Here is a 25,246-nt window from a genome sequence, read left to right on the forward strand (position 1 = left end):
CTTTGGGGTGGGGATAGCGGTCCCAGGCATGGGGCCTCCCAGCTTGGGACTGGACTTGACAAGCTGACATCTGCTGACAGTAGCTTTTCTCAAGGAGCAGGCATCTCAAGTTTCATTGAGCTGGAGTCAGACTGAATGAGGCTGGCCCCGCCAGCCATGGGCAGAGGTGACCTGGAAGGCCCTAGCCTGAGCGGAGTCTCCCCAAGGTCACCCAGAAGCTGGGACATGCTCTGCTGAGTATGGGCCTGGCTGGAGGGAGGCTTATAGGTGGCCCCCACATGGGGTGATGGCTCCCTAATCCCCACACTGTTCCCACCACAGGCCAAGCACAGAGTCTGCCCCAGGGCCCAGGCAGGGAGGCAGAGGTGGAGGGGGGAAAGGAGAGATTCAGAGGTCCTGAGAACGAAAGATGGAGAGATGCGGAAGAGAAACACATGACGAAGAGAAAGAGACAGACAGAGATAGAGAGATACATAGAGAGAGATCCTGAAAACCAAAGACTGGGAGTGAGAGAGACAGAGGAGGAGAAAGAGAGGAACTGAGAAAAGGGGAGAGACAGAGATGCCCAAAGAGAAGGAAGACAAGGAGATGCTAAAGTCAAGATGGAAATTAAGAGAGGCACAGAGCTGAAGAGAGACAGAGATCTGAAAGGACAAAAAGAGAACCAGAGAGAAGCCTCAAGAGATGAAACAGAGACAGGCAGGAAGGGAGACAGTCACAAGGATTCAGCCAAAGATAGAGACCGAGAGAAATGGAGTGCGAATTATAGAGCAGCAGAGAGAAACAGAGACAAGAATTTATATCGTCTAAGAGTAAATGACAAACTTGAGATTAGATTTGTAATGTGGAACCAAATGAATTAAAAGGGAAGTATAATATTTTAACCATAATTCAAAAAGACACATGCACCCCCATGTTCACTGCAGCACTATTTACAATAGCCAGGTCATGGAAGCAACCTAAATGTCCATCAACAGAAGAATGGATAAAGAAGATGTGGTACATATACACAATGGAATATTACTCAGCCACAAAATTGGGTCATTTGTAGAGACATGGATGGACCTAGAGACTGTCATACAGAGTGAAGTAAGTCAGAAAGGGAAAAATATCTTATATTTATTCATATATGTAGAATCTAGAAAAATGGTGCGGATGAACCTGTTTGCAAGGCAGAAGTAGAGATGCAGATGTAGAGAACACACGTATGGACACCAAGGAGGGAAAGGGGGGGTGGGATGAATTGGGAGATTGGGATTGACATATATACACGAATATGTATAAAATAGATAACTAATGAGAACCTGCTGTATAGCACAGGGAACTCTACTCAATGCTCTGTGGTGACCCAAATGGGAAGGAAATCCAAAAAAGAGGGGATATATGTACACACATAGCTGATTCACCTCGCTGTACAGCAGAAACTAACACAACATTGTAAAGCAACTATACTCCAATTAAAAGAGAGAGAGAGAAACAGAGACAGAAATAGGGATGAAGAAAGCCATGCATTCATTCAGCAACATTTACTGAGTGCCAAGTGTGTGCTGAGCACTATTTTAGGTGCTGGGGATACAGAAGTGAACAAGACAAAATGCCTGCTCTTGAAAAGAGCCTGAGAAAGAGGATCCATCGGAGAGACTGGGGTGGGAGTTGGGGGAGGGGGTGGCGAGGGCATGCTTGCTGCACCCCTGCTGTCTGCAGAGTCAGTGCCTCTGAGCAGTGCCCTGCCCCTCAGCCCCTGCCAGTCACCAGGTTCCCAGACAGAGAAAGGCTGACAGGTAGGGAGACGTGCTACACAAACAGGCAGGAAGACGGGAAAGCAGAGACAGAGGGAGATTAAGGTAAAGACAAACTGGAAGAGGCAGGGAGAGAAAAAGACAGACATTGAAAAGAGAGAGCGCACGAGAGAGAAGACAAACATGAACAGAGGTAGACACTGAGAGTGAAACAGAGAGAGAGAGAGAAATGGGAAGAGAGAGAAAGAGAGAGAGATGAACAGAGAAACACAGAGACTGAGAGTGAGAGAGACACTCCCAGAGACAAGCCCAGTCCCAGACTCTGCACAGCCCCCTCACCGTCTCCCCAGGTCTGGGCCCTGTGCCAGGCACCTGGCGGAAGGCTGGATCCGGCAAGGCAGGGTGGGCGGCAGGGTGGGTCGCATTCCTGAACAGTCTGTTCTAAGTACAGACTCAGCCACAACCCCCGCCCCTGGCCCATCGTGGCCTGGCATCAGGCGGGGGTGCCCACTGAGGAGTCTGGGGGACTGGAGACCAGGGGTGTAGCAGCATAGGCATAGGACATTTGGGACATCTGGGAGCCAGAGCATTGGGAATAGAGATGACAGGAGTTCAGGGCAGGGTATAAGTACAGAAATACAAGGGCGTCAACCGTGGGAAGGCAGCCAGGAGTCATAGGATAGGCATGGAAGTGCCAAGCTGATGGGCACCAGGATGCTAGGGGACTTGAGTGAGCATCTGGGAGACATGTATGGCATACAGAGCTCCAAGGGCAATGGGTGTGGAAGTGACAAGGGCTCAGGTGTGAGTCCCCAGGAATCACAGGCACAGGGCACAGGAGTGCCAGGCTAATGGACACATCACCAGGAGTGTTCTAAGAAGTGTATTTAGGAGTCAGGATGTTTTTAGTTATCAGAAGTACAAGGTACAGCATTCAGTGGTCATGGGCCCAGAGGTGTCCAGGGGATTAGGAATGCACAGCTACAGGCCAAGTGAGATGGACCCAAAGGTGCTGGGGGTTCAGGAGGGTGCACCTGTTGACCAGGTATGCTGACATGAAAATGCTAGTGCATTAAGGCTACCAAATAGGACAGGCTGAGGCAGGCACAAAAAAAAAAAAAAAAAGGCCAGGAGGAGCCGAGCCCAGCAATGATAGGGCTGGGGGCGGGGTGCAGACTTTGGGTTGGGGATTTACAGAATGAGCATCCCAAAGGCGGCCACCCCTCCCATTTCCAGTCTCCATCCCTGCGCCACCCAAGACCCCAAGGGAATCAAAGAGAGGCGAAGAGGTGCAGGCAGCCAGGCGGGGTTGGGGTGCACCCGGCACTCCGACGCAGGCGGCCCTACCCCTGGGCCCGTACCGCTCCCGCTTCTGCGGAACTTGCTGCAGCTCGAGTCTGGACACCTGGACCGTGCACTCACGGGGGTAGCCCCGACAGTGGGTGGGGTAACAGAATTCTGGATTCCTGGAGGTGGGGCTGGGGGCTAGAATTCCTGGTTCTCTGAATGAAGACAGAGCTGAGGGCTCGGACCCCGTGAGTCCTGACAGAGGGTGAGGGGCCTGGAGTCCTGCCTTCCGGGAAAGGAGACTGGGGGTGGGAAGTTAGATCTGGAGGGAAAAGGGGCAGTGGCCCTGAGCTCCTGGTTCAGGGCGGAGTCGCGCTGCCACCCCTACTCCCGGGTCCCAAGGGAGGAGGAGCCTGGGGCGGGCAGTCTGGTCCCAGGGGACGGGGAGCAGAGAGGTCTGTTCTGGCTCAAGGCTGGGGAGGTACTGAGGGCCCAGATACCTAGTTCTGAGGGTGCAGGGGGCTGGGGACCTGAACTTCTAGATTTTGAGGGAAGGCGGTGGGGCTGGACTCCTGGGTCCGAAGGAGAAGGGAGCTGGGGGCCGGGCTCTGGGGTCTCGATGGCGGAGGGGTCAGGAGCCCAGACCCGGGCCCGCTGAGCACCGGCTCCGTGTAGCTCCCTGGCCGCTGGGGTCCGGTGTTCACGGTGTGGCTGGGCCCGCGCCCTGCAGTGGTGCTGTGTGCAGCTACGCAGCGCTGCGGGACGCATTAGTGCTGCAAGCGGATGCCTTCTCCGGCCGCGGGGCCAGGGCAGTCTTCGAACGCTTCACACGCGGAAACGGTGAGGCCTGGGCGGCGGAAGTGCGGACCGGGAACGTCCAGTTTGCGATACAGAGCGAGACCGGGGGAAATGGAGCGGGGCCTAATAGAGTCAAGGCTTCTGAGGAGAGGTTGGGGCGGAGCCACAGTGTAGGGGTCGAATGGGGGTGGGGGAGGCTGGTTCCTTGTGCAGCCAGTAGAAGAGAAGAGCCTAAGAGTCAAGGCCAAAGAGAGCAAGCACGGGGATCAGGAATCGGGACCAGCAGAGGTGCGGCCAATGTGTGGACAGGGCCGAGAAGGCTGGGGTAGCAACCAAAAGACCTGGAAATGAAGCAGAGCGAAGAGTTGCGAGGAAGTCGACTCCACTACGGGATGCTTCCGGGATGGGGCGTGGCTAACTCCCCGGCCCGTCCCCTTCTTTGTTCCACTCCCCCAGGCATCGTGGTTTCTAACGGGCAGCGCTGGCGGACGCTGCGCAATTTTGCACTTGGAGCACTTAAGGAGTTCGGCTTGGGTACGCGGACCATCAAGGACAGTGTCCTGGAAGAGGCGCCTTGTCTGCTCGGCGAATTTCAAGACAGCGTTGGTACGGCCTGGTCGGAAAAGGATAAGGACCTGTTGTGGGTGTGGCCACTGGACACCTGTTGTGGGTGTGGCCTAGGGAAGGCGTTTGGGTGGAATGAAGCCAGTAAACCCAAGGGCTGGGTGGGGGCCGAGCCACAAGCGTTTGACCTTGTCATGTTCCTGCTCCCAGGAGCTCCGTTCGACCCCTGGCGGCTACTAGATAATGCTGTATCTCATGTTATGTGTTCCGTGGTCTTTGAGAACCGCTATGGCTACGAGGACCCGGAGTTCCTGAGGTTCCTGGACCTCTTCAATGACAACTTCCGCATCATGAGTTCCAGATGGGGTGAGGTGAGAGGGTCAGCCCCCATCCCTCCCTCGTGTACCCAATCTATGCCAAATTCCGAGTACATGGACCTACCTACATTGGATCATTAGAATGGAGCAGTCTTAGAATCTTGGAATGGAAGTTTTAGAACTTACATCAAAGTCCTGGTCCAGTCTCCCCATAGGGAAACTAATGGTCTTGTTCAAGGTCTTATTGATTTCCTGTCCCCCCAGATGTACATTTTCCCCTCTCTCCTAAAATGGCTCCCAGGCCCACACCACGGAATCTTCCGAAACTTAGCAGAGCTTAGAGTTTTCATCTCTCAGCAAACCCAGCAGCAACCGGCAGCCCAGGGAACCCCGCAATTTCATCGATTGCTTCCTTGGTTGGGTCAAACGGATAAGGCACAGGGTCCTGCTGCCCACCAGCAGACGCCTGGCTCCTCTACCCACAGGAACAGAAGGGCCCCGAGAGCCATTTCCAGGAGACACTGGTGATGACGACGCACAACCACTTCTATGGCAGTACCGAGACCACAAGCACCACCCTGCGCTGTGGACTCCTCATTCTGCTCAAACACCCAGAGGTGGCAGGCTTGTGAGCTGCACAGCTCGGGATGAGGCGGCTAGGGTTTCAGGTTGGCTGGAGGCTGGGCTACGCATACTTCACATCTCTGCCGGCCCCAGCCAAAGCGCAGGCGGAGCTGGATCCCGTGGTAGGTCGAACGTGCGCCCCAAGCCTGGAGGACCAAGCGCGCCTGCCCTACACCAACGCCACGCTGCAGGAGATGCAGAGCGTCTTCAGCGTGCTACCGCTGGAGCTGCCGCGTGCCCTCACCTGTGATGCCCACCTGCGCAGCCACTTCCTGCCCAAGGTGCCCACCAAGACTGGGGATCCTGCGCTGGGGCTGAGGAGGGCCTATTAACAGAGATCAGCAGGCCTAAGCGTCCAGAGCGCTGACTCTGGGAGCAAGGAAGTAGGCCTTCCTTGCCACTGGCTTCGAAATGGGGTCTTGGATGGACATTTGGAAGAGTTGCTTGCCAATTTTTCAAGTAACCCTTGCACATCTCCCCAGGGCACCTTCATGATTCCTCTCCTTGTGTCTGCACACCAGGATCTCACCCAATTTAAGGACCCAGACTGTATCAATCCCACCAACTTCCTGAATGACAAGGGTGAGTTCCAGAGCAACAATTCCTTCGTGCCCTTTGCCCCAGGTCTGGGCTGGTCCTTCATGCCCTTTGCCCCAGGTCTGGGCTGGGCACGGAGGGGACCAGCCTGGACATGCCGTGGGGTGCATGGGTTTCTCACCCCACACCCCCACGTCCCCAGGAAAGCAACGTGCCTGGTGCAGGCCTGGCCCGATCCAAGATCTTCCTCACCTCCACTCTACAGCAGTTCTGCCTGCTCCCTGCGGGGAGCCCCACCAACATCGACCCCACCCCACAGTGCACTGGCCTGGGCAACGTGCCCCCAGCCTTCCAACTCTGTCTGGCGGCCGCTGAAGTCAGGTTCAGCCACCCTCTGCTCACTGGCTCTCAGACCTCCTTACCCTCTTTGATCAATAAAGGACCTGAATTGCAGATGGAGGGGTCTTCTTACCAACAGGGAGTGAGAGTCAGTCAGACGTGTGCAGCTCTGAGGTAAACTTTTATTTCTTGGCTGACAGGACTTGCAGACCCATGCTCCTCCCAGCACCTGTTATCCTGCCCACGCAGCGGCAGCCTAGTCCAAAAGGTGCCATGGCCGAAGGGGTTGGGGAGTCACTTCACATTCCAGGCTGGAGGAGTGGGGGGCTTGGGGATACTCCCCCACAAACCTTTGCCAGCAAGAGGCCATGACTCACCCCAACCCCAAATCCTGCATTCTGGTGGGAAGTGGCAACGCCTCCTTCCAGCTCTCCAAACCTGAGAGGGACATGCGTGACCAGACAGGGCAGGACACAGGCCCCCAGCTCCAGTAATGGCAGTCCCCAACACCGGCCTCCGCCCAGGTCACAACCCCAGCCCCCATCCCAGGGCAGCAGGGGTCTCTCCTCCTCCTCGGTCCTCAGCGATGGATGGAGCCCTCCACACCAGGCAGAACAGAGGCAAAGTCAGAAGCAGTGGCAGTGGCGGGGAAGGAGCAGGCACCGTGACTGGCGGCACCGGGGCCCAGGGCTCCCCCGACGTCAGGGCAAGCTGTCTGTCCGTGCAGCTCTGGGGCCAGCCACTAGGTGGGCGTAGTCGGCTGTGATACGGGTACTTGGACACCTTTCTGTCCTGATGCTGGGGGTGAAGGGGGACAGGAGACTGAGTCATCAGGGACGGAACTAAGAGGCCAAGGAAACCTGGGAAGATGGGGAGATGACCGGAAGAGATGGGGCTCATGCTGGGGATACCAGGAGAGTGAACTGTCTAGGGAAGGTAGGCAAAGATGGGGAAAAATGAGTGACTGGATTCAGTGAGAGACTGATGAGGCGGCCTGAGGCCTAGGGAGGTACCTGGAATAGGAAGGACTTGGGGGGGGACACCGTTTGGGAAGCCGGTACCTAGCTGATACTTGTCTTTGGCTGCCGCTCGCTCCTTGGCATCAAAATACCAGACAGTGATGGCGTACCTGGAGATCAGAGCAGCCCCAGAGGGTGGTGAGAGATCACTTTTCTTCAATTCCAGCCACTATATCCACCCCCTGAGCCGCCCCCTCTTGGCACTCCATCACTTCCTAGTCACTTCAGGGGTCTGACAAGACTTTGCTGGCACAGGGGGAGCACCTGGGCACATTCCCACAAGTATGGACCGTACCTGGTGGCATAGGCTGGTTTCACCTCATGGGGGTTCCGCCGATCAGACCAGAAAATGAGCAGCCGGTCAAAGAGTGGCTCAATGTTGGCTACCACGGGACGGCCCTCAGGGAATATCTGCAGCAGGCCGCCATGCACCTGAAGGCAGGCCAGAGGATGAGGCAGGAGGCTGGGAGTCCTGCCTAGAGCCCCCGCCTTGCACTGCCGGCCCCCAGGAGCCCAGCAGGGGGCATAATAACTGCACACATCACTCCCTCCCACCACTCAGGCTCTCAAAATAAGTGACAACCCAGAGTCTGCATCACCATGGAGATGGGCAGGAAGCTACTTAAGAAGACAGGAAGTGGGGCGGGGGAAGTGCTCGTTAGGCTGGGGGCTGGGCAGACAGCACCATTCCCCAAAGAGGGGGAACTGCCGCCACACAGTGAGCTGAAGAGGAGGTCCCATTTCCCAGAAAGAGCCATTGGGCACATTCCACCGCCCCCCAGTGGGTTGGGAAGAGGAAGGGGACAATGCTAGAAGCTGAGCTGGGAAAGGAAAATGCAATGGATGCACGCCACCCCACCCCCAACATCCTACCTTGACGTCCCAGTTCTGATTCAGGTAATAGATGCAGGTGATGCAGCGCCCATCGCCATGGGGATTGTCAACGTGTCTCACGTACCCCAGCCCGTTACCTGGGTAACATGCCACCATGGCCTGGCAGAGACGGATGGAGAGGGTTTACTGAGGCTAGCTGGCAGGGACTTTTGAGGAAGCAGCCATTACCTCCTCTTCCTCACCCCTCTCAGCCCCTCATCTTTCCTCAGGTGTCCTGGGCTCCAAGGGTTCCAGCACCCAGACTTTCTCCTTTTTCAGCCAAGCCTCCATCCACAAGAAACCTCAGCTCCTGGGCCTCAATAGCCCAACACACACACACACACACACACACACACACACACACACACACACAGCCCTACCCCCCGCGTCTGGCGCCAACATGCAGCTCAATGAGCAACTGAGGGCTTGGTTTTTTAAAGATAACCCGACCCCACGTCAGACATTTCACTAGGATAAAAGCAATTTAAACATTTCCTGGTCTGCAGGGATGTGGCCTCATAGCCCCACACCAGGAGTTCTCTCCTTGAGCTGTAGAGTTGGAATGACCTGGGACACTGATACCCAGGCCCACCGCAGAGGTTCTGATGTATTTGGTCTCAGGTGGAGCCTGGAATTTTTAAAGGTTCCCCAGGTAATTCTAATGTGCAGCAATGTTGAGAACCACTGACCTTAACTATAAAGAATACCCGCTAAATAATCTGTCTCCTACACAACTGAACAGGTACCAAAACCTAGAATGTGACCAGAACCTGAGATCTAATCCCAACTCCAAGGATAACCTGCCAAGTAGCCCTGGACAGTCTCATCACCTGAATGGGCCTCAAAACACCTCATCTGTAAAATGGGGCTAATAAACACCTTCGGTTTACAGCAGTAGCATAAACCCCTCCGAGAACATGACTTTGGAAGCTCCTGACCCCCACAGATCTGAGTCAGACCTTGTTCCAGGTCTCGGCTTCTGTGCGTACAGGTCAGCCACAGGGTTCTCGCCTCCTCTCCTGGATAGCCGCCACTGCCCTAGGCAGCCCTGGCCATCCTGAGTCCTGGGCCTAGCCACTCGGGGCCTGTTTCTCATCAGGTACCCAGCAAAATGATGGATGTGATGTGAGGAAAAGGGCCCAGGTGTTCCTGCAGACCTATCTCCTGGGTTCAAGTCTCAGTGCTGCCACATAAGCTGTGATGTTGGGCAGATGACTGAACTTCCCCGTCTCCAGTTCCTCATCCACAAGATGGAGCTAACAACTACTTTTTTGGAGATTTTGCCGGTTTTGCTCGAGGGTGGGGTGGGGAAAGGGGTCCAGTGCTGCAACCTCTTCCCGCACAACCCATCCCCACAGCAGCCAGAGGCCCTTTACTCCAGCTCACCACTGCTCAAACCCCTTCAAGTTCCTCACTGCATCCTAAGAGAACACAAATTCCTGACCACAGCCTCCAAGGCCACTAGCCTCATACACTATCTCCAGCCTCGAAATCCTCCTCACTCTTCTCTGACCAGGCCAAGCTCATCCTCAAGGCCTCTGCACCTGCCTGAACACTCTTCCACTGGTCCCCCTTGTTATTCAGGTCTCAGGACCAGGAGCACCTTGAGTCCTCTAGCTGAAGGCACCTGGGCTGATTTCCCATTCCATCCCTCTCAATGCAAAATCAGCACGGGTACTTGTTTACCTAGTACTGGCCCCTAGGGCCAGGCCTGTCTCCCTAGTGCCAAGGAGGTAGGTGCTGATTAAAAGCACTCCTCTGGGTCTCAGGGCCTCCATTCTGTCCTTCTGTGCACCCTCACAGGGTCTCCCACCATGCAGGCAGGGACACACTCTGTAGTCTGTCTGGGAGTGGGACTCCTGTGTGTGTGAAGGGTAGGCACAGGAACAGGCCCTTTAAGGCCCCCCTCCCCCCACATATACTCACCTGGGAGTGGGGCTGGGGGTGGCATCCTCCGGCCCCCGAGAAGCATCTACTTCCTGCCCCCACAAGGGAAGGGACCACAACCAGAGTAACAGGGAGACTTGCTCCTCACACTTCCACCTCCAGGAAGGGGCAGCTAGGATCACTGGGCATGCACACCCCCCCCCCGAATCAGAATCCCAGGTCTCAGCCAACAGCAGCAGGCCCCACCTCCAAACTGCTCTTAAAGGGGGCTCCCGGGGTCACCTATGGTAGTCCTTGATGCCAGTGGGAGTCAATTCCCTCCCACCTGCAGGTCAACTGAGCAGAGGAACTAGGGAGAGGAGGAAGGCAAAAGAACACAGGAGCAGCACTCAGGGACCACCGAGAGGCAGGCTGTTACCAGCCGAAACCACGCTGGTGATCTGAGCCCCCCCACAGTGACCACCCCACACTGTCTTACTCCAGAGCCTGGGGAGGGAGCCCAGATGTTGCCCTCTGAAGGCGAGGAAGCCTGCAGTTGCTGCCTCACTGGGGCAGGGGAGGGTCTGAGAGGAACTCCAGTGGCTGGGTTGGCTCCTCCCCTCCCTTCTTAGTCCAGCCAGGCTTGTTCTTACCTCCCAGGGCTAAGAAGTCCACCCCACCACCCCTCCAGGGCCCTGCTCCCAACCACATCCAAGGCACCAAAGGAAAAGAGATCTGCGCCCTCTCCCCTCCCCTCCCCTCCCAAAATGGCCACAGCCTAGCTGGGGAGTTAACCTGGTTTTCCTATCCTGTGAATGAGCGAATGGAGGTTCAGAGAAGCATCCTGCCCTTGGCCACTCAACTCTTGTGGTCTCCCCAGCAACCTCCCTCCTGTGAGGATGGGTGGCCCTGGGGAGAAGGTGCTGAACACCTTGTGGCTAGGGAGATTCCCACTGATCTCTCCTTCTCCTGGGAGGGGCCGCCTCTGGCCCTCCAGCTACCAAAGTAACAGGAGAGAGAGGGAAGCAGGACAAGTTCCAGCAGGGCTGGGGGGCTGGGGAAGCCAGTATGGCTTCGGCCTGGGGGAGCCCTAGTCCCCGAGCCAGCTCCAGCCTGAGACGGAAGCTGCAGAGACAGAACCCAAGACGGGATCTGAGGGAGGAGGGAGAGGACATCAGGAGCACAGCCTCATGCCTGCAGGGCAAAACACAGTCTGTGCCATCAACCCGGCACCACTGGTGCTGTGCAGTGGGCACTCCCTACAGGGCCTTGTCCAAACACCACCAAACCTTGGACTCAAGGCCAGGATCCTCACACCCCTCCATGAGGAGAATCAACATGCCAGCAGGCCAAAAGGCCCTACGGACTACTGTCTCGTGCAGGGCTCCTAACCCCAGGTTCTTGAATGGGCAGCTGGAGGCCCAGAAGGCCCTGATCACTGACCATAAACTCCAATCAAATGAGCATTTTTCTTAAGACGGGGTCTGTGGTTTCTGGCAGATTCTTAAAAAGGCCCAGGTTCCAAAACAAAAAATTAATAACTGCTACTCTAAAACAAGAGAAAGGGACCAAGAAGAGATACAAGGACAGAGGATCAAGGAAACAGACCAGAGCCAGACAAGGATAAAGTGATGGAGAGACAGAACAAACAGGATGGAGGACAGGGTCTAGGATGGGGAGGGATGGGGAAGATGGGGACATAACCTCCACCTGGGCCGGCACACAGCCACCCCCAGAAAGCCGTCCGTGATGCAAATGCCACAGTACGGCATACAGTACACAATGTAGCCCAGCACCAAGCACAGTGGGCAGTGCCTCCTCCCTCAGCCCGGCATCGGCCTCACCAGTGCCACCCTCCCCCCTCCACCTTCTGGTTCTCCTACCTGGGAGACAGGACAGACAGACCAGAGACAGACAATGGACAGGACGGACCAGACATACACGAGTAGATGAAAAAATAAGGGAACAGGGAAGAACAAAGACAGGGGCAGACAGACAGGTACAGACGGCAGAGGCAGAAACCTGTGCCTGTCTACACGGAACATTCTTGGTCTAGGATCCATGGACAGACATCAGGCGGCTGTGAACCCCACCATGGCCCATGCACAGATGTGGGGCTATGACTGTCAGCACCTCTCCTCAGGTTCCTCAAGAGGATCCCTGGCAAAGTCAAGAACCATGGTGACTACGGGCCAAACCCATGGTTTATAGGTACACAAACTAAGGGCACAGGGAGTGAGAGCCCAAAGTGAGCTCCAACAGTCCCTGCGCCAGAGCTGCCTGAACTCTGTTGTGACCCCACAAGCCTGTCTCCAAACCCACTGGTGCTCAGAGCGCTAGGCATCCAACAAGTGCTGGGCAGCCCCCAGCCCACCACCCGGTCCCTGCAGCCTCACCTTGGTGCGCCCATTGATGACGTAGCTGCCCAGCCTCCCAGCACAGTGGCGGATCACAGCATCCACGTGGGCCATGAGGGCACCGATGCTTCGGCAGCCTGGCTCATGGCCTTCCACCCAGGCAATCTGGTCCCCACGGATGCTGCGTGGCGGGATAGCCCGCTGGCTCACTAGCTGCCCATCACGCAGGCGCCCGCCCCGCTTCAGGGCCTCCACCTCTGCCAGCACTTGGCCACCAAGTGCCGCCCCCAGGAAGCTGTCCTTGACGCAGATGCCATAGTACCGCATGCAGGGCACAATATAGTCCAGGGCCAGGCGCTCAGGCGCAGCGGGCAGCACCTCCTCCCTCAGCCCGGCACTGGCCTCACCACTGCCACTGCTGCAGCCCTGCCCCTCTGCCTCCGCCTCCTGGTTCTCCTGCCTGGCCCAGGGCCGCTTGCTGGGGGCAGGGGCATCCCCACCATCCTCTGCCCATTTCCGTTTGGGGGCCTCGGGCCGGGCGCCCTGGGCTGCCAGTCGCTGGCACCCCTTGGTGACCAGTGCCGCAGCACCCTCACTCTGCAGCGGCCGCAGCTCGCCGCCATCCTGCCCACCGAAGCCCTCCCGCAGGGGGCTGGCTGTGGTGGAAGTAGCTGTGGCTCTGGGGGTCCCACTCCCCGCCGAGGCCTCACCAGGCCCTCCTGGACGGTGGTAGGAGGACAGCAGGGGACAGGGCAGGTAACTCTCCACCCCCATCCTGGCCCTGCTAGGCTCCAAGGGCTCTGACACCGAACCCGGCAACTGAGGGAGAGCCTGACTCAGGGGCTGCGGCTGGCACGGGCTGTCCATGGCAGCAGTGTCTTCATCCCCCGCGCATGGAGGGCACGGCCCAGGCCCATGGTGCCACCCTCCTCCACCTCCTCCTCCTCCACTTGATGCAGCCGGGGGCCGGGGCGGCTGGGCCTGGCGTGGGGCAGGATGAAGCAGGGCAGATGGCAGAGGCTTTTCTCGTGCCCTGGGGGTGCTTGCTGGTCCCCAAGTCCTCTGCTGTCCCTAGGGGCTTGGGAAGGGACCTGTCACGGTGGCTGGAGAAAGAGAGAGAGAGGAGAGAGAAAAAGGAATGTGAGAAGAGCTACAGGGAAGAGGGCTGGGGGGGGGTGGGGAGTGGCAGGGGCAGTAGATAGGAAGACAGACTTAGCTACAAAGACCCCAAAACCTGAGGCCACGTGGGGAAAAAGACTCTGGGACTTGGGTGGAATCACTAAGAGACAAGGGGCAGTAAGGGGGCAGCTGGAGGAGTGAGACTGGGTAGATGACCCACAGGCAGAGGACTGCAGTGGGAGCTGTGAGCAAGAGACATCCTCAGACAGACACAGACCCACAGACAGAAAAGGAGGGGACTTGAAGTAGAAAGGGATGGCGGAGTGGGAAGTAGGAGAGTTAGAAACAAACAGACCGGGGGCGGGAGGGGAAATCTGCCTGGAAGACACAGAGGGAATGTGGGGATCTACAGACCGTGGAAACTGGGGGGTCCAGAGACAGAAACACACACCGGAGAAGAGCAGGGAAGAGTGGACCTGAGACAGCCGGGCAGAACCCAGCCCAACAGGAGGAAGCCCGTTAGGGGCTGACACACACCCAGACGGAAGGGAGGTCCTGAGACAGACAGACGGAAGGGACCCGTGGGAGCAGGGTCCACAGCGACAGAGGGAAGGGTGGAGGAGGGCTCATGCACTCGGGGAAAAGACGACGGAAAAAGCGCCCCCCTCCCAAGTCCCTTCGGTGCGGGTCCTGGGGCCCCTCGGGGCACAGCAGGAGACGAAGACAAGGCCTAAGGACCGTTGGAACCCCGTGTCCCCACCCCTCCCCTCCCCCTCCGCCCGCTCCCCGCTCCCCCCCCCAACCCCCCCAACGGCCGGCGCTTAATATGCCCGGCGCGCGTTCCCTCCCCCACGCCCCACCCCCACCCTCCCCAGGGTCGCCAGGCTTCGCCACAGAGTGCTGGGCGCGCGCCCCCGCACCCCGCCCGGCTCGCGCCGGCGCCCGGCCTCAAGCGCCTTCTCCGCCCCGCTCCATGCCCTCCCCGCGGTATCCTCACCGAGGTTTTTCCTCCGGCCCCGGCGCCGCCGTTTGTGCCAGCCGCCCTGCGCCGCACAGCGCGCCATACCCCGCCCCCACCACCCGCGACGCTCCGCCCCCGCCTCGCCCGGTGGGCACGTGACCGCATCCGGGCGGAGGAGACCAGGGCTTGCGCAGGCGCGAGCCGCGCGGGGCGGGGCGAGGAAATTCAGAACACCCTCTCCCTCGAGAAAGGGGAAAAGGATCAGTCGCCGACGCAAGGTTTTTATGCACTCTCCGCTCCGCCCCTTCTGCGCGAGAGGAGGAACGCAGTTAGGAAGGGCTGGATCCGGTGGGGAAGTTTCGGCGCATATTATGCCAAGCGAGTGGGAGGGGTATGCAAATACGTCTATTTACACAGACAGGCCCGCCCCCTTGGAGCCGAGAACGCGGCGGAACGATGAGTAGCAGGGTAGGGGAGCGGCATACAGATCATCGGTATTATTTACATGGACAGCTCCGCCTTCTCACAGCCCAAGAATAGGAATATTGAGAAACGTCTGCGCAATTAGTTGGGAAATGTATGTAAATTTGCACGACAGTAAGTAATTTACATAAGGACTTTTTATAACGGAGGAAAAAAAGAGCGGAACGTCCTTGAGAGAAGGGAAGAACCAGAAGGGACGTGCAAACATTCTGACCCGCTCCACCCTGCCCCATCGGCACAACTGTGTGGCGCCCGAATAAAACAACCTAGGAAAGCTACTCAGAGAAGACATTTGCATGACAGCCTCGAGTCTCTGGACGACCTGACCTGGGAGGACTATGCAGATGAAGTCATTTAAATGCCCCACCCCCTCCGCCAGCACCCAGGCTGAGCAGGGACTCAGGCCTCCCGTGAGGGTGGTTTAAGGCCAAATTGGGGATGGGAGAGCAGTTGGGAGTGTCCTCAGTGGGCTGCACCTGTCCCTGGCAGACCATGTGCGGGTGTCAGAGGTTCACCTGGACACAGGAGGCAACACACACTGATCTCAAATATGCACAGGAGTCCCGGTGGCACAAAAGCCCACACAGTCTTCAGGGGCACACACAGGGTTCATGGTCACACACAAGTGTATCAAAGGAGTCAAATGCACAGCAAAACACACACAGACCTCAAGGGCACACAAACACAGTCACACACTAAATAGACACTGCCTCAGACTTTCAGGCATCAGACATGCATAGCTATCACCCACCGGGCCCAGACCCAGGGCTCAACTACAGGCCTGAATTCTCATTCCCTAGCTTTGGTGTCCCAAACAACGCCAGCCTCACAGACACAATCACCAAGGACACAGAGTAGTCATAAGCAACGGTGTCACACACACAAGCAGCACACATTCCTACAGATCCCATCACACCCATGACAGAGGGACATTAGTGTTACGTATGTGGGCAAACTCCCTCTACAACAGACACCTGAGCCATGGAGTCATGGTGGACCCCCATACCATGTCCAACCCAAAAACATGGCCCCCAAACACCGTCAGTGACCTCTTTTGCCCCCCCTCCCTCCCCACCACCCCAAAATGATGGAGGCTATGACACAGGTGTAAACAATGCTTTATGGGGGTGGGGTGGGGACAGGACAGGCCTCCAGGTAAGGTAATAAATAACACGTACTCGCAATGGCAGGGCCAGGGGAGCTGAGGCCAAATGGCCCTGGTCTCGGGCTTTGGAAACTCTTTGAGTATGGTTAAGGGTTCAGGGGAAGAGGGGTTAGCCAAGACAGAGGAAGCAGCAGCAGGTACGGATTCCCCCTTCCCCCGTGGCTCAATCTTGCCCCTCAGCCAGGCCCCACCAGGCCAGGGAAGGGGGACAGGTGGCGGGGCAGCTTCTCTGGGGCCAGGTCAGGTGAGGGGCTCAGCCTCCCAGGGCCTGGGTCTGGGCCCCAGCCAGAAGGACAGGGCTGGTCCTGGAGAACGGGTGAGCTGAAAGAAAAGTGTGCCGTGAAGTGGAGGGATCTTAGGTCTGTCGGCTGGTGTCTGTCTCATTTCTGGGTATCTTCCTGCCCGCCTATCTGTGCCTGTCTGTCCATACTTTTCTCTTTCTCCCAAAGTTTCTACATTGTCTGACTTTCTGTTTCTTGTCTGCAGGTACTTTGGGGCTCTAGAGCTGAGGGCACATGCATCTCCCTGTTTACTTGCCTTAGAGAGCTGCCTCCTTGAGTCTGTAGAGGGGCATCTCAGTGTCTACATTCTGTGTCCCCACCTTTGCACCTCTGTGTTCCTCTGTGTTCCTGGATCATCCAGGCTCTAGGTCTCATTCCCGTGTTTTCCAAACCGAGGAGACACATCAGTTCCTGTTTTGTAGTTATCTGCAGATAGCATTACCTGGGAGCTTCTAGAAATCCCCAGATCACTTCAGAATCTCTGGGGTAAGGCCCAGGCATCAGTATCTTTTAAAGCTCTCCAGGTGATTCCAATGTGTACAACTGCATTAGTGGGTTGGGAAATCAGTTTGGTGGGCCTTGAGCAATTGTTGTAACAGAATAAAATAGAAAATATCATAAAAATTAAAATGTTAACATATTAAAAAAAAAAAAAAAAAAGAAAGAAAATTTCAGAGTGCTTCATATGTTGGTCCATAGCGACTGAAAGCAGATGGGTGGGGGCCAGAAGCTGGGGAGAATGGAGAATGAATGCTTAAAGGGTATGGGGTTTCCTTTTAAGGGTGATGAAAATGCTTGGAAACTAGACAGAGGTGGTGGTTGCATAACCTTGCGAATGTACTAAATGCCACTGAATTGTACGCTTTAAAATGGCTAAATTTGTTGTGTGGATTTCACTTCAATTTTAAGAGAAAGAATATTAATACAAGAACATGTGTTTTAGTTTTATACGTGTGTGACTGTATTAGATCAACAAATAAAGTATATTTCCTCCTGTAGAGTGCAATCAACAAAGTTTGAAAATGCAGTCTTATTACATTTGATTCACTGAGGGAAAACCCTGAAACAGACTCAAAACTAAGCTCTGAGGCGAAGAGTACACACCCATCTGATTCTACATAGCCCAGAGTCTTTAAAATGGATAAGAAGAAGAAAAATAATAAACAGCCCTCATTTATCAAGTCTTAGTTTACTGACTGTCAGGCCCTGTTCTAAGCACTTTACATGAATTAACTTAATCTTCTCAACACTCACATGAGGTGGGTACTATCATTAGCCCCATTTACAGATGAGGAAACCAAGGCCCAGAGAGGTTAAATAATTTGCCCAGAGCTATGAAGTGACAGAGTTGGAGTATAAACACAGGCAGCCCAGCTCTGGAGTCTGTGATCTATCACCTTCTCAGATGGGTTAGACAAACACCATACAGATAACAATGATCAACTCTGTCAGTTGAACGCTTTGAAAAGGAGGGGCAGTTGTGCGGACCGCCCATCTAGAGGGAGTGACCCCATTTGGGAAGCCTATGAAGGTTCCCTGCAGGAAGAGGCATTTTAGCAGAGACCTGATGGTGAATGGGAGTTGGTGCCAGAAGGGAGGACAGGCACAACAGATGCAGAGGCCTGCAAGGAAAAGAGCCCTGCCCGAAGAGCTCATCCTTGACTCCTCTCTCACACATTCCATATCCATGCATCAGGAAATTATGTTGGCTCTGCTCTCAAAGTACATATATCCAAAGTCTAACCACTTTGCTCCACAGCCATCCTGGAGCTGCCAGTGGCTGTGGGGTGGAGGGTGTGGTGGGCATGAAGCACAGAGACAAGAATTGTCAAGACATACACACCCACAGAGAGGTGGGGACAGGACCAAATCCTGTAGGAACTTTCAAGCCTGTCAAGGACTTTGGACCAAGCACAGGGGAACAAGCATGGCTTCCTGGAGGAGGGGGAGGAGGTTACCAGAAAAGAGAGGGAAGGAATCAGATTTGTGATTTAGGAAGACCTAGTGACTACATGAGGAGGGGACAAGCCTGGAGACACAGATCAGGGAGGGTACAAACCTATTCACTTCGCAACCCCTCCTCCGCCCCCACCCTGATCCTGTCCATCATCGTCTCTCACCTTGACTTTGGAGTGGCCTACTCACTGGTCTCCAGGCAACCACCCCTGCCCCCTTCAGTCTCTCTATATGCAGCCAGAGGGGCCCTGTGAACACCTGAGTCAGATCTTATCCCTTCTCTGCTCGGAGGCCTCCTGTAGCTCTCATCCCACCCAGCGTATAAGCCAGGGTCCTTGCCGTGGCCCGCAAGGCCCTAACTCATCTGCTTCGTCCCACCCCAACCTCATCTCCAGCTCACCTACTCCCCGGCACGCGCGCACGCGCACACACTCCACTCCAGCCACGCTGGCCTCCTTGGACTTCCTCACCCAGGGGAGGAGGCAGGACCTCACCTCAGGGCTTCGTACTGGCTGTTCTCTCTGCTTAGAACACTCTTCCCCCAGGTCCCCACGTGACCCCTCCCTCAGCTCCTTCAGGTCTTTGCTCAGATGTTACCTTCTCAGTGAGGCCTCCCCTCATCATCCTATTAAACACTCCACCCCTCCACCTCCCCTCCCTCCTTGATTCTTCTCCATAGCTCTTACCGCCCTGCCTACTATACAGTTTGCTTGTGTATCTTGTTTATTGTCCATCTCCTCCATGAAGGCAGGGATTTTTGTCTGTTTTCCCCACCGTTGTAGCCCCAGTGCCGGGAACAGGGCCTGGCGCAGAGTAGGCACTCAACAAACATTTGATGAATTATGAATGGGAGGGTCAGAGATGCAGGGCAGAGAGCCGGCGGTGGGATGGGAAGGACGGGTGGTTTCCCAGGGCTGGGAAGATGGCCCCTTTAACTCAAGTGTTCTTGTGTCTTTCTTCCTCACTCTGTTTCTCTTGTCATCTCTCCTTTTCTGTGTCTCTGTCTCTGCTCCGTACTCCCCTTTGCCAGGAGACCAGCCCTGCAGCCCGAGTCCCCAGTATCCCACCTGGCTCTGCAGGTCTCAGCAGCCGCAGGGCTGAGGGGCCACGGCCTGGGCACTCCGAGGCTGCCGCAGCTGGCGAAGGGAGGCGTCACCATATTGAATGCCGGAGCCCATCCTCTCGGGGTCAAGCTCACCTGGGGGAAGTGGAGAGGTGAGGACTGGTCCCTTGGAAACCCCTGGACCCTGCCTTCCACTCCCACTCCGGGGAGTTGGGGGCCTCACCTGAGTCGATCTTGTTCAGAATGGTGCGGGCACACTTCAGGAAAGCCTCCTCCACGTTCTCACCCGTGAGAGCACTAGTTTCCAGGAACATTAGCTCTGGGGGGGCAGACACTCGGAAGGTCAGGGCCTCAGTCAGTCCCCATCTTCCACTCCGACTCTGACCTGCTGCCTCTTGTTCTGTTCCTCAAACGTTCCACCTTTGCCTTCACTCTGGGCCTCCGTACATGCTGTTCCCCTGCCATGAATGCCCCCTTCCCCAGGTACCCACCGAGCTCTTCCTTCAGAGCTCAGCTCACATCTCCTCCTCCAGGAAGTCCTCCTGACCTCCCAGGATGAGTCAGGTGCCTCCTCTGGGCTCCCACAGACCCTTGTGCCTCCCCGCTCCCAGCCCTGACCTCTTTGGGCTGTCACTATCTGGAAATGGTCCTCCCCCTGGCCCCCGGACTGTGAGGCCATGAGAGCTGGGTCCAGGGCTGTCTTCATCACTGTGTCCCCAGCACCATCTAGCACAGGCCCATCACAGTGCACCCACCAGCCATGCGACAGCCATCTCACAGTAAGTAAGAGCCAGGATTCAAACCCACATCTTTCTGATGGCAAATCCTCTAAACCTGCAGGTTACAAACTGGAGGAACATGGACAGACCCTAAGCCAGCAGATTTTGGCCAACATGATGTTTTCAAATGAGTTTAGATCTGCTTACCTTTTGATGTTGTTGTTATGTTCACTAGTTTATTTTTTAGATTCCACATATAAGTGATACCAAACAGTATTTGTCTTTCTCTGTCTGACTTATTTCACCTAGCATAATGCCCTCCAAGTCCATCTATGTTGCTGCAAATGGCATTATTTCATTCTCTTTTACAGCTGAGTAGTATTCCATTGTGTACATATATATATACCACATCTTCTTTATCCATTCCTCTGTTCATGGACACTTAGGTTGCTTCCATATCTTGGCAATTGTAAATAATGCTGCTATGAACATTGGGGTACGTGTATCTTTTCGAATTAGTGTTTTTGTTTTTTTCAGATCTATACCCAGGAGTGGGATTGCTGGGTCACATGGTAGTTCAATTTTAGTTTTTTTGAGAAACCTCCACACTGTTCTCCATAGTGGCTGCACCAATTTACATTCCCACCAACAGTGTAGGAGGGTTCCCTTTTCTCCACATCCTTGCCAACATTTGTTATTTGTGGTCTTTCTGATGATAGTATCCTTGCATACCTTTCGATGTAGCTGTCAGTCTTGTCTACTCCCCTAACGCCAGTGCCTGCTAACCTGGGGTCTACCCTGTCCCCTCTCTCTTGCTCACAAAATGTACCCGTCCCCTAGGGCCATCAGAGTTTGCAATCTCCACCTTATACCAATACCCTGTGCTGCCTCCCCATAGTGGGCAAAACCTTCTTAGCAGCCAACGTGAATCAAGCGCCCATCCATCCAGGCAGTGCTGAGAACTCCCCATGGACCACATCCCTTAAGCATCACGCACTATGTGAAGCAGAAACGCTGTGATCCCAGCTTTCCAGATGAGGAAACTGAGGACCAGAGTGGTCACACAGCTCGCAATGTGGCAACATCCAGATTTGAACCCAGACCTCTAAATCTCCACATTCCCCTGCTGGGCAGAGCAACAGAGAGCCAGGAGGCCCACGGGCCCCACTGTATAGCCCCCCGCACCCAGCCCTCACCGTTCTCCTGGGCAAAGCGGGAGGCCTCCAGGAAAGTGACCTCACGCTCCAGGTCCAGGTCCTTCTTGTTGCCACAGAGAATGACCACGATGTTGGGGCTGGCCAGCGTGCGGGCGTCCGTCAGCCAGGCGGCCAGCGAGTTGTAGGTCTCCCGGCTGTGGAGAAGGGAACCAGGAGGGAGGCGGACGTGGGTGGGGGGCAGCCCAGGCCCCGCCCCGCCCCACTCCGTGCACCCACCTGGTGATGTCATACACCAGCAGGGCTCCAGCCGCCCCTCGGTAGTAACTCCGTGTCACCGACCTGTGGGGCCAGGGGGACCCAGTCACCCCCGAGGCTGGGGTGTGCCCCAGGACTGCCCCCCTCTGCGGAGAGAGACTGGTGGTTCGGAGGCCCCCCTTCACTGCTGGCCCATCCCCCTAAACCCGGCCGTGGTCTACAGTTTCTCTCACTCGCGGTCTCTCTGTTTCCCTCAATCTCTATCGCACTTAGCTGCCTGCCTCCGCCTCAGTCTCTCCCTACCTTTTTTTTCAGTTTTTCATTTTTTAAAATTTTTTGGCCGTGCCACTTGGCTTGTGGGATCTTAGTTCCCTGACCAGGGATTGAACCTGGGGCCCCAGCAGTGAAAGCACTGAGTCCTAACTACTGGACGGCCAGGGAATTCCCTCTCCCTACCTTTGACTCTCTCTGTGTCCCTGTCTTTCTGCACCTCTTCATTGGTCTGTGCCTTTCTGTCTCTTGTGTACATGTGTATCTTTAATTCTCTATTTCTCTCCATCTCTGTTGCTCTGGCTCTGTCATCCTCACCCTTTCCCATTCATTCATTAATTCATTCAACATTTTCTGTCATCCCCCCTTTGCCCAGTCCTAGCCAAGCACTACACAACTACATCCGCTTGGCCTTCTCCTGCTCTGTTTGGGGGAGGCCCCCTTCCCAGAGTGGCCGACTGTCTGCTCCTCCCTGGAACAGGCTGGGTCCCTCTGGAACTCATGCAATCATGCCGCAAGCATTTATGGAGCACTTACTGCCAGCCCGGTGCACGTCGTACACCTATCTCCCCTCCACCCTCTCTCAGTCTCTATCTCTGTGCACCTCACGCAGAGAACTCACACACAAATATTAACTCAGCAGCTACTCAGTGCTGCCCAGGGACCACGCTTCCCCATGGACTGGATTCCCTTATTTCTCTCTCCCTGCTGTCTGTTTCTCAGACTCAGGGTTTCCATGTGTCTGTCACCTTTTCTGCAGAGATGTCCTGAAGACATACTGTGTGCTGAGTCCTACACATTTCCCTCTCCCCCCAAAACATCCATTTCTGCATCTCTCTGGCCACCCCTGTCCTACTCCCCCTGTCTCTCACCTCTGTTTCTCTTTGAGTCTCCTTATCTCCCTTCTCTTTCTCTTCTCTCTCAATCTGTCTCTCTTTCTCTCTCCCTTCCTGAGTGTTTGTATCTCTCTTTCAAGTTTCCTTTTCTGTTTTAGTCATTCTCTGTCATTCTCTACCCCTCGCCCCACCCCAAGCATCTCCTTGTCTCCAGGCCTCGTTTCTCCCTGGGGACAAGTCTCCGTCCCTCCAGCCACATGGGTCTATTCCACAGAGTCTCGCTAGGGTCTGCCGTCCCTCCCTGGCCCTCTCACCCTTCATTATGCTTCCTTCTCAATCTCTTTTTCTCATTGTCTCCGCCGTCCTCTCTCCAAGACGCCTTCTTTCTTTGACTACATGGACCTGCTCATCACACTCTTTCTCTCTCTCTCCCTCTACCTTGCCTGCCCTCTCAGCGTCTCCTTGCTCCTGTCGTTATGTCTCCAGGTAACTCTGCACACCTCTATCCCTCCTCTCTCCTCCCCTCTCCCCTACCTTGTCTCCATGGGGGCCCAGCCCACCTACCGAAACCGCTCCTGGCCGGCTGTGTCCCAAATCTGTAGCTTCACGGTCTTCCCACCCACGTTGACCACCCGAGATCCAAACTCCACGCCGATTGTGTGGTTGGAGTCCTGTTTGACTGGGAGTGGGAGGGAAGAAGAGGCAGTGCGGGGGCTCAGAGGATTCCCTGTCCTCCAAGGCCTCCTCAGCCTGTACAAACCCATTCTCATTGCTGGGGTGACTGAGGCTCAAGGAGGACCTAGCAAAGAGCATATACCAAGGTAACGACCAGGCAGCCAGCACTGGAGTTGTACCTCTGGCCAGCCCTGCCCCTGCCCACCCCGGCAGCTGCCTACTTGCCCACACCACGGCCATGCCCACAGTTTAGTGCTCCCAGGACCACTGTCAGAAACTCACACTTATTCTCAATGAACTGATGAAGGAGACATGATTTGCCCGTTCCTGCACTGCCAATCACCAGGAATTTGAAGAGGAAGTCTGAGCAGATGGAGCCGAATTCAAGGAAACCCATGCAGAGAGAAAGATAGACATGAAAAGATGGAATCCAAAGACCATCACAATTATGGGGAGAGAACAGACACAGACAGATACAGAACAGTGGGTAACAACTGTAACGGATAATTCTTATATAGTGCTTACCACATACCAGGAACAGTTCTAAAGGTCTTTACTTACAACAACTCAATCCTCAGGAAAATTCTGTGAGGGAGGTATACTAATAATTATCCCCATTTTCCAGATGAGGAAACTGAGGCCAGAAAGGTTAACTGACTTGTCCAAGATCCCACTACTAGGTAGAGCTGGGATTCAAACCCAGACCAACTGGCTCCAGAGTCCAAGATCTTAGCTATTACCTTGCTAAAGCCTCTTGAAAACCATTTTATCAAGGACTACAATCTTGCCCTTGCCCCCCACAACTCACCTCCTACCACTTTCTGATTCATTCACTCCACTCCAGCCTCTGGCCTTTAGTCTACTCCCTGAAGATGACAAGCTGGTTCCTACCTGAGGGTCTTTGCATTGTTCCCTCTGCTTTTCTCTGTTTGTTGAATGAATGCGGCTCCCTCTGACCCCTAAACCAGTGCTCCTTTTACCGCACCCTGTTCTCCTACTTCCTATCTATCCATCCATCTAGATTTTCCATTTCTCAGTCCCTCCATCCCTCCCTCAGCCCAAGGCCCTACCCCTATTCTCAAGCTTAAGCCCCACCCCTATTCTCAAGCTTAAGCCCCACCCCTTGCCATTAGCCCCACCGCCTAGTTAAAGGACAACTCACTCCCAACCGCATTCCAGACCCTCTCCCAGAGCAATCCCCGGGTCCAGAGCATCCCTTCAGCGTCGCCCCAGCCCATCAAGGTTGATCCCTGCCATTCACACAATCAGCCCCGCCCCATCTACTCAGGCTCCGCCCAGACACATTAAGGCTCACCCTTTCCCTCAAGACCTACCATGATCCATCAGGACTGTTTCCCTCAAATCCCGCCCCAGATCTATTTCGCCCACACACCAGACCCTCAGGCTCCGCCCAAACTGATTAAGCTCAGCCTCAGACCCACTAAACCCCTCCCAGCATCAACTAGGCCCTGCCCCATAATACCTGACCCCGCCCCCTGATATATAAAGCCCCGCCCCATACCCACAGGCCGCATCCTTTCTGGGCCCAGACCCCAGACCCCAGACCCCAGCTTCTGCCCACCACCCTCACCGTAGGTCTCAGCCATGACTCGGTCGCGGCCGCTCAGGGCCGCAATATGGCGACGCGGCCGCGCCTGCTCCTCGGCTGGCAGCCGCTCCACACTCGGGCTGCAGCCCCGGCTCCTTCCTACTCCCCGGGCCGGCGCCGCCACTTCCGCCTCCACCCCCCTCCGGCGCGACCCGCTAATGCTGCGGGGCACCAGGCCACGCTTCCCAAGACAAGGATTGGCGGACTCTGCAGGCAGGGGGCGGGACAAAAGCGCAGATTGGTGGGGAGAGGGGGCAGGGCCTAAAGGGGCGGGACCAATACGAGCGATTGGCGATGCCAGAGACGCTTCGCTGAGCAGAGAAACGGATTTGGTCAGGAGTCCGGGGGCAGAATCGAGATTCCAGATTGGGTAGACG

At 55.7% G+C, this 25,246-nt stretch overlaps 3 protein-coding genes across 6 annotated transcripts; 1 reads left to right on the forward strand and 2 right to left on the reverse strand.

Annotated features, from left to right (window-relative positions):
• Positions 1-2,712: 2,712 nt before the first annotated feature.
• On the forward strand, positions 2,713-6,297 carry LOC118885451 (cytochrome P450 2F2-like). Its single transcript, XM_036834087.1, is given in 10 exon segments — positions 2,713-2,784; positions 3,702-3,764; positions 3,767-3,866; positions 4,281-4,430; positions 4,599-4,759; positions 4,970-5,070; positions 5,072-5,147; positions 5,200-5,329; positions 5,423-5,610; positions 5,812-6,297. Coding segments are annotated over 10 exon segments (1,527 nt in total).
• A 70-nt stretch (positions 6,298-6,367) lies between these two features.
• EGLN2 (egl-9 family hypoxia inducible factor 2) lies at positions 6,368-14,531 on the reverse strand. Its single transcript, XM_036833281.1, has 6 exons — positions 14,437-14,531; positions 12,360-13,423; positions 8,098-8,217; positions 7,520-7,656; positions 7,267-7,334; positions 6,368-7,003 (listed from the first exon to the last, which is right to left on the reverse strand). The coding sequence occupies exons 2-6, from the start codon at positions 13,185-13,187 to the stop codon at positions 6,948-6,950; spliced, it is 1,209 nt and encodes a 402-aa protein (XP_036689176.1). The 5' UTR covers positions 13,188-13,423; positions 14,437-14,531; the 3' UTR covers positions 6,368-6,947.
• RAB4B (RAB4B, member RAS oncogene family) lies at positions 13,330-25,101 on the reverse strand. 4 transcript variants are annotated; one of them, XM_036833283.1, is made up of 8 exons: positions 24,423-24,527; positions 23,543-23,623; positions 23,150-23,264; positions 21,501-21,563; positions 21,264-21,418; positions 19,572-19,667; positions 19,353-19,483; positions 13,330-13,423 (listed from the first exon to the last, which is right to left on the reverse strand). In XM_036833283.1, exons 1-7 carry the CDS (start codon positions 24,496-24,498, stop codon positions 19,368-19,370), a joined length of 702 nt encoding a protein of 233 aa, XP_036689178.1. In that variant the 5' UTR covers positions 24,499-24,527; the 3' UTR covers positions 13,330-13,423; positions 19,353-19,367. The 4 variants fall into 4 exon arrangements, with proteins under 4 accessions (XP_036689178.1, XP_036689180.1, XP_036689177.1 ...); XM_036833285.1 differs by lacking the exons at positions 13,330-13,423; positions 24,423-24,527 and adding exons at positions 15,985-16,369; positions 24,852-25,101; XM_036833282.1 differs by lacking the exon at positions 13,330-13,423 and adding an exon at positions 15,994-16,369 and having other exon boundaries at positions 24,423-24,526.
• Positions 25,102-25,246: the final 145 nt, after the last annotated feature.

Source organism: Balaenoptera musculus, chromosome 19 (assembly GCF_009873245.2).
Source record: "Balaenoptera musculus isolate JJ_BM4_2016_0621 chromosome 19, mBalMus1.pri.v3, whole genome shotgun sequence".
In the NCBI taxonomy this organism is placed as follows: domain Eukaryota; kingdom Metazoa; phylum Chordata; class Mammalia; order Artiodactyla; family Balaenopteridae; genus Balaenoptera; species Balaenoptera musculus.

What these genes read in the sequence shown, in the direction of transcription:
- EGLN2 (XM_036833281.1), bottom strand. Translation starts at nt 13,187, where the DNA reads ATGGACAGCCCGTGCCAGCCGCAGCCCCTGAGTCAGGCTCTCCCTCAG. An exon ending in ATCAGAACTGGGACGTCAAG is followed by an intron (nt 7,657 to 8,097) that starts GTAGGATGTTGG and finishes GCCTGCCTTCAG; the next exon opens with GTGCATGGCGGCCTGCTGCA. An exon ending in AAACCAGCCTATGCCACCAG is followed by an intron (nt 7,335 to 7,519) that starts GTACGGTCCATA and finishes TCTGATCTCCAG; the next exon opens with GTACGCCATCACTGTCTGGT.
- RAB4B (XM_036833283.1), bottom strand. Translation starts at nt 24,498, where the DNA reads ATGGGCTGGGGCGACGCTGAAGGGATGCTCTGGACCCGGGGATTGCTC. An exon ending in CTGGTGTATGACATCACCAG is followed by an intron (nt 21,419 to 21,500) that starts GTGGGTGCACGG and finishes CCTTCTCCACAG; the next exon opens with CCGGGAGACCTACAACTCGC. An exon ending in TCTGAACAAGATCGACTCAG is followed by an intron (nt 19,484 to 19,571) that starts GTGAGGCCCCCA and finishes CACTTCCCCCAG; the next exon opens with GTGAGCTTGACCCCGAGAGG.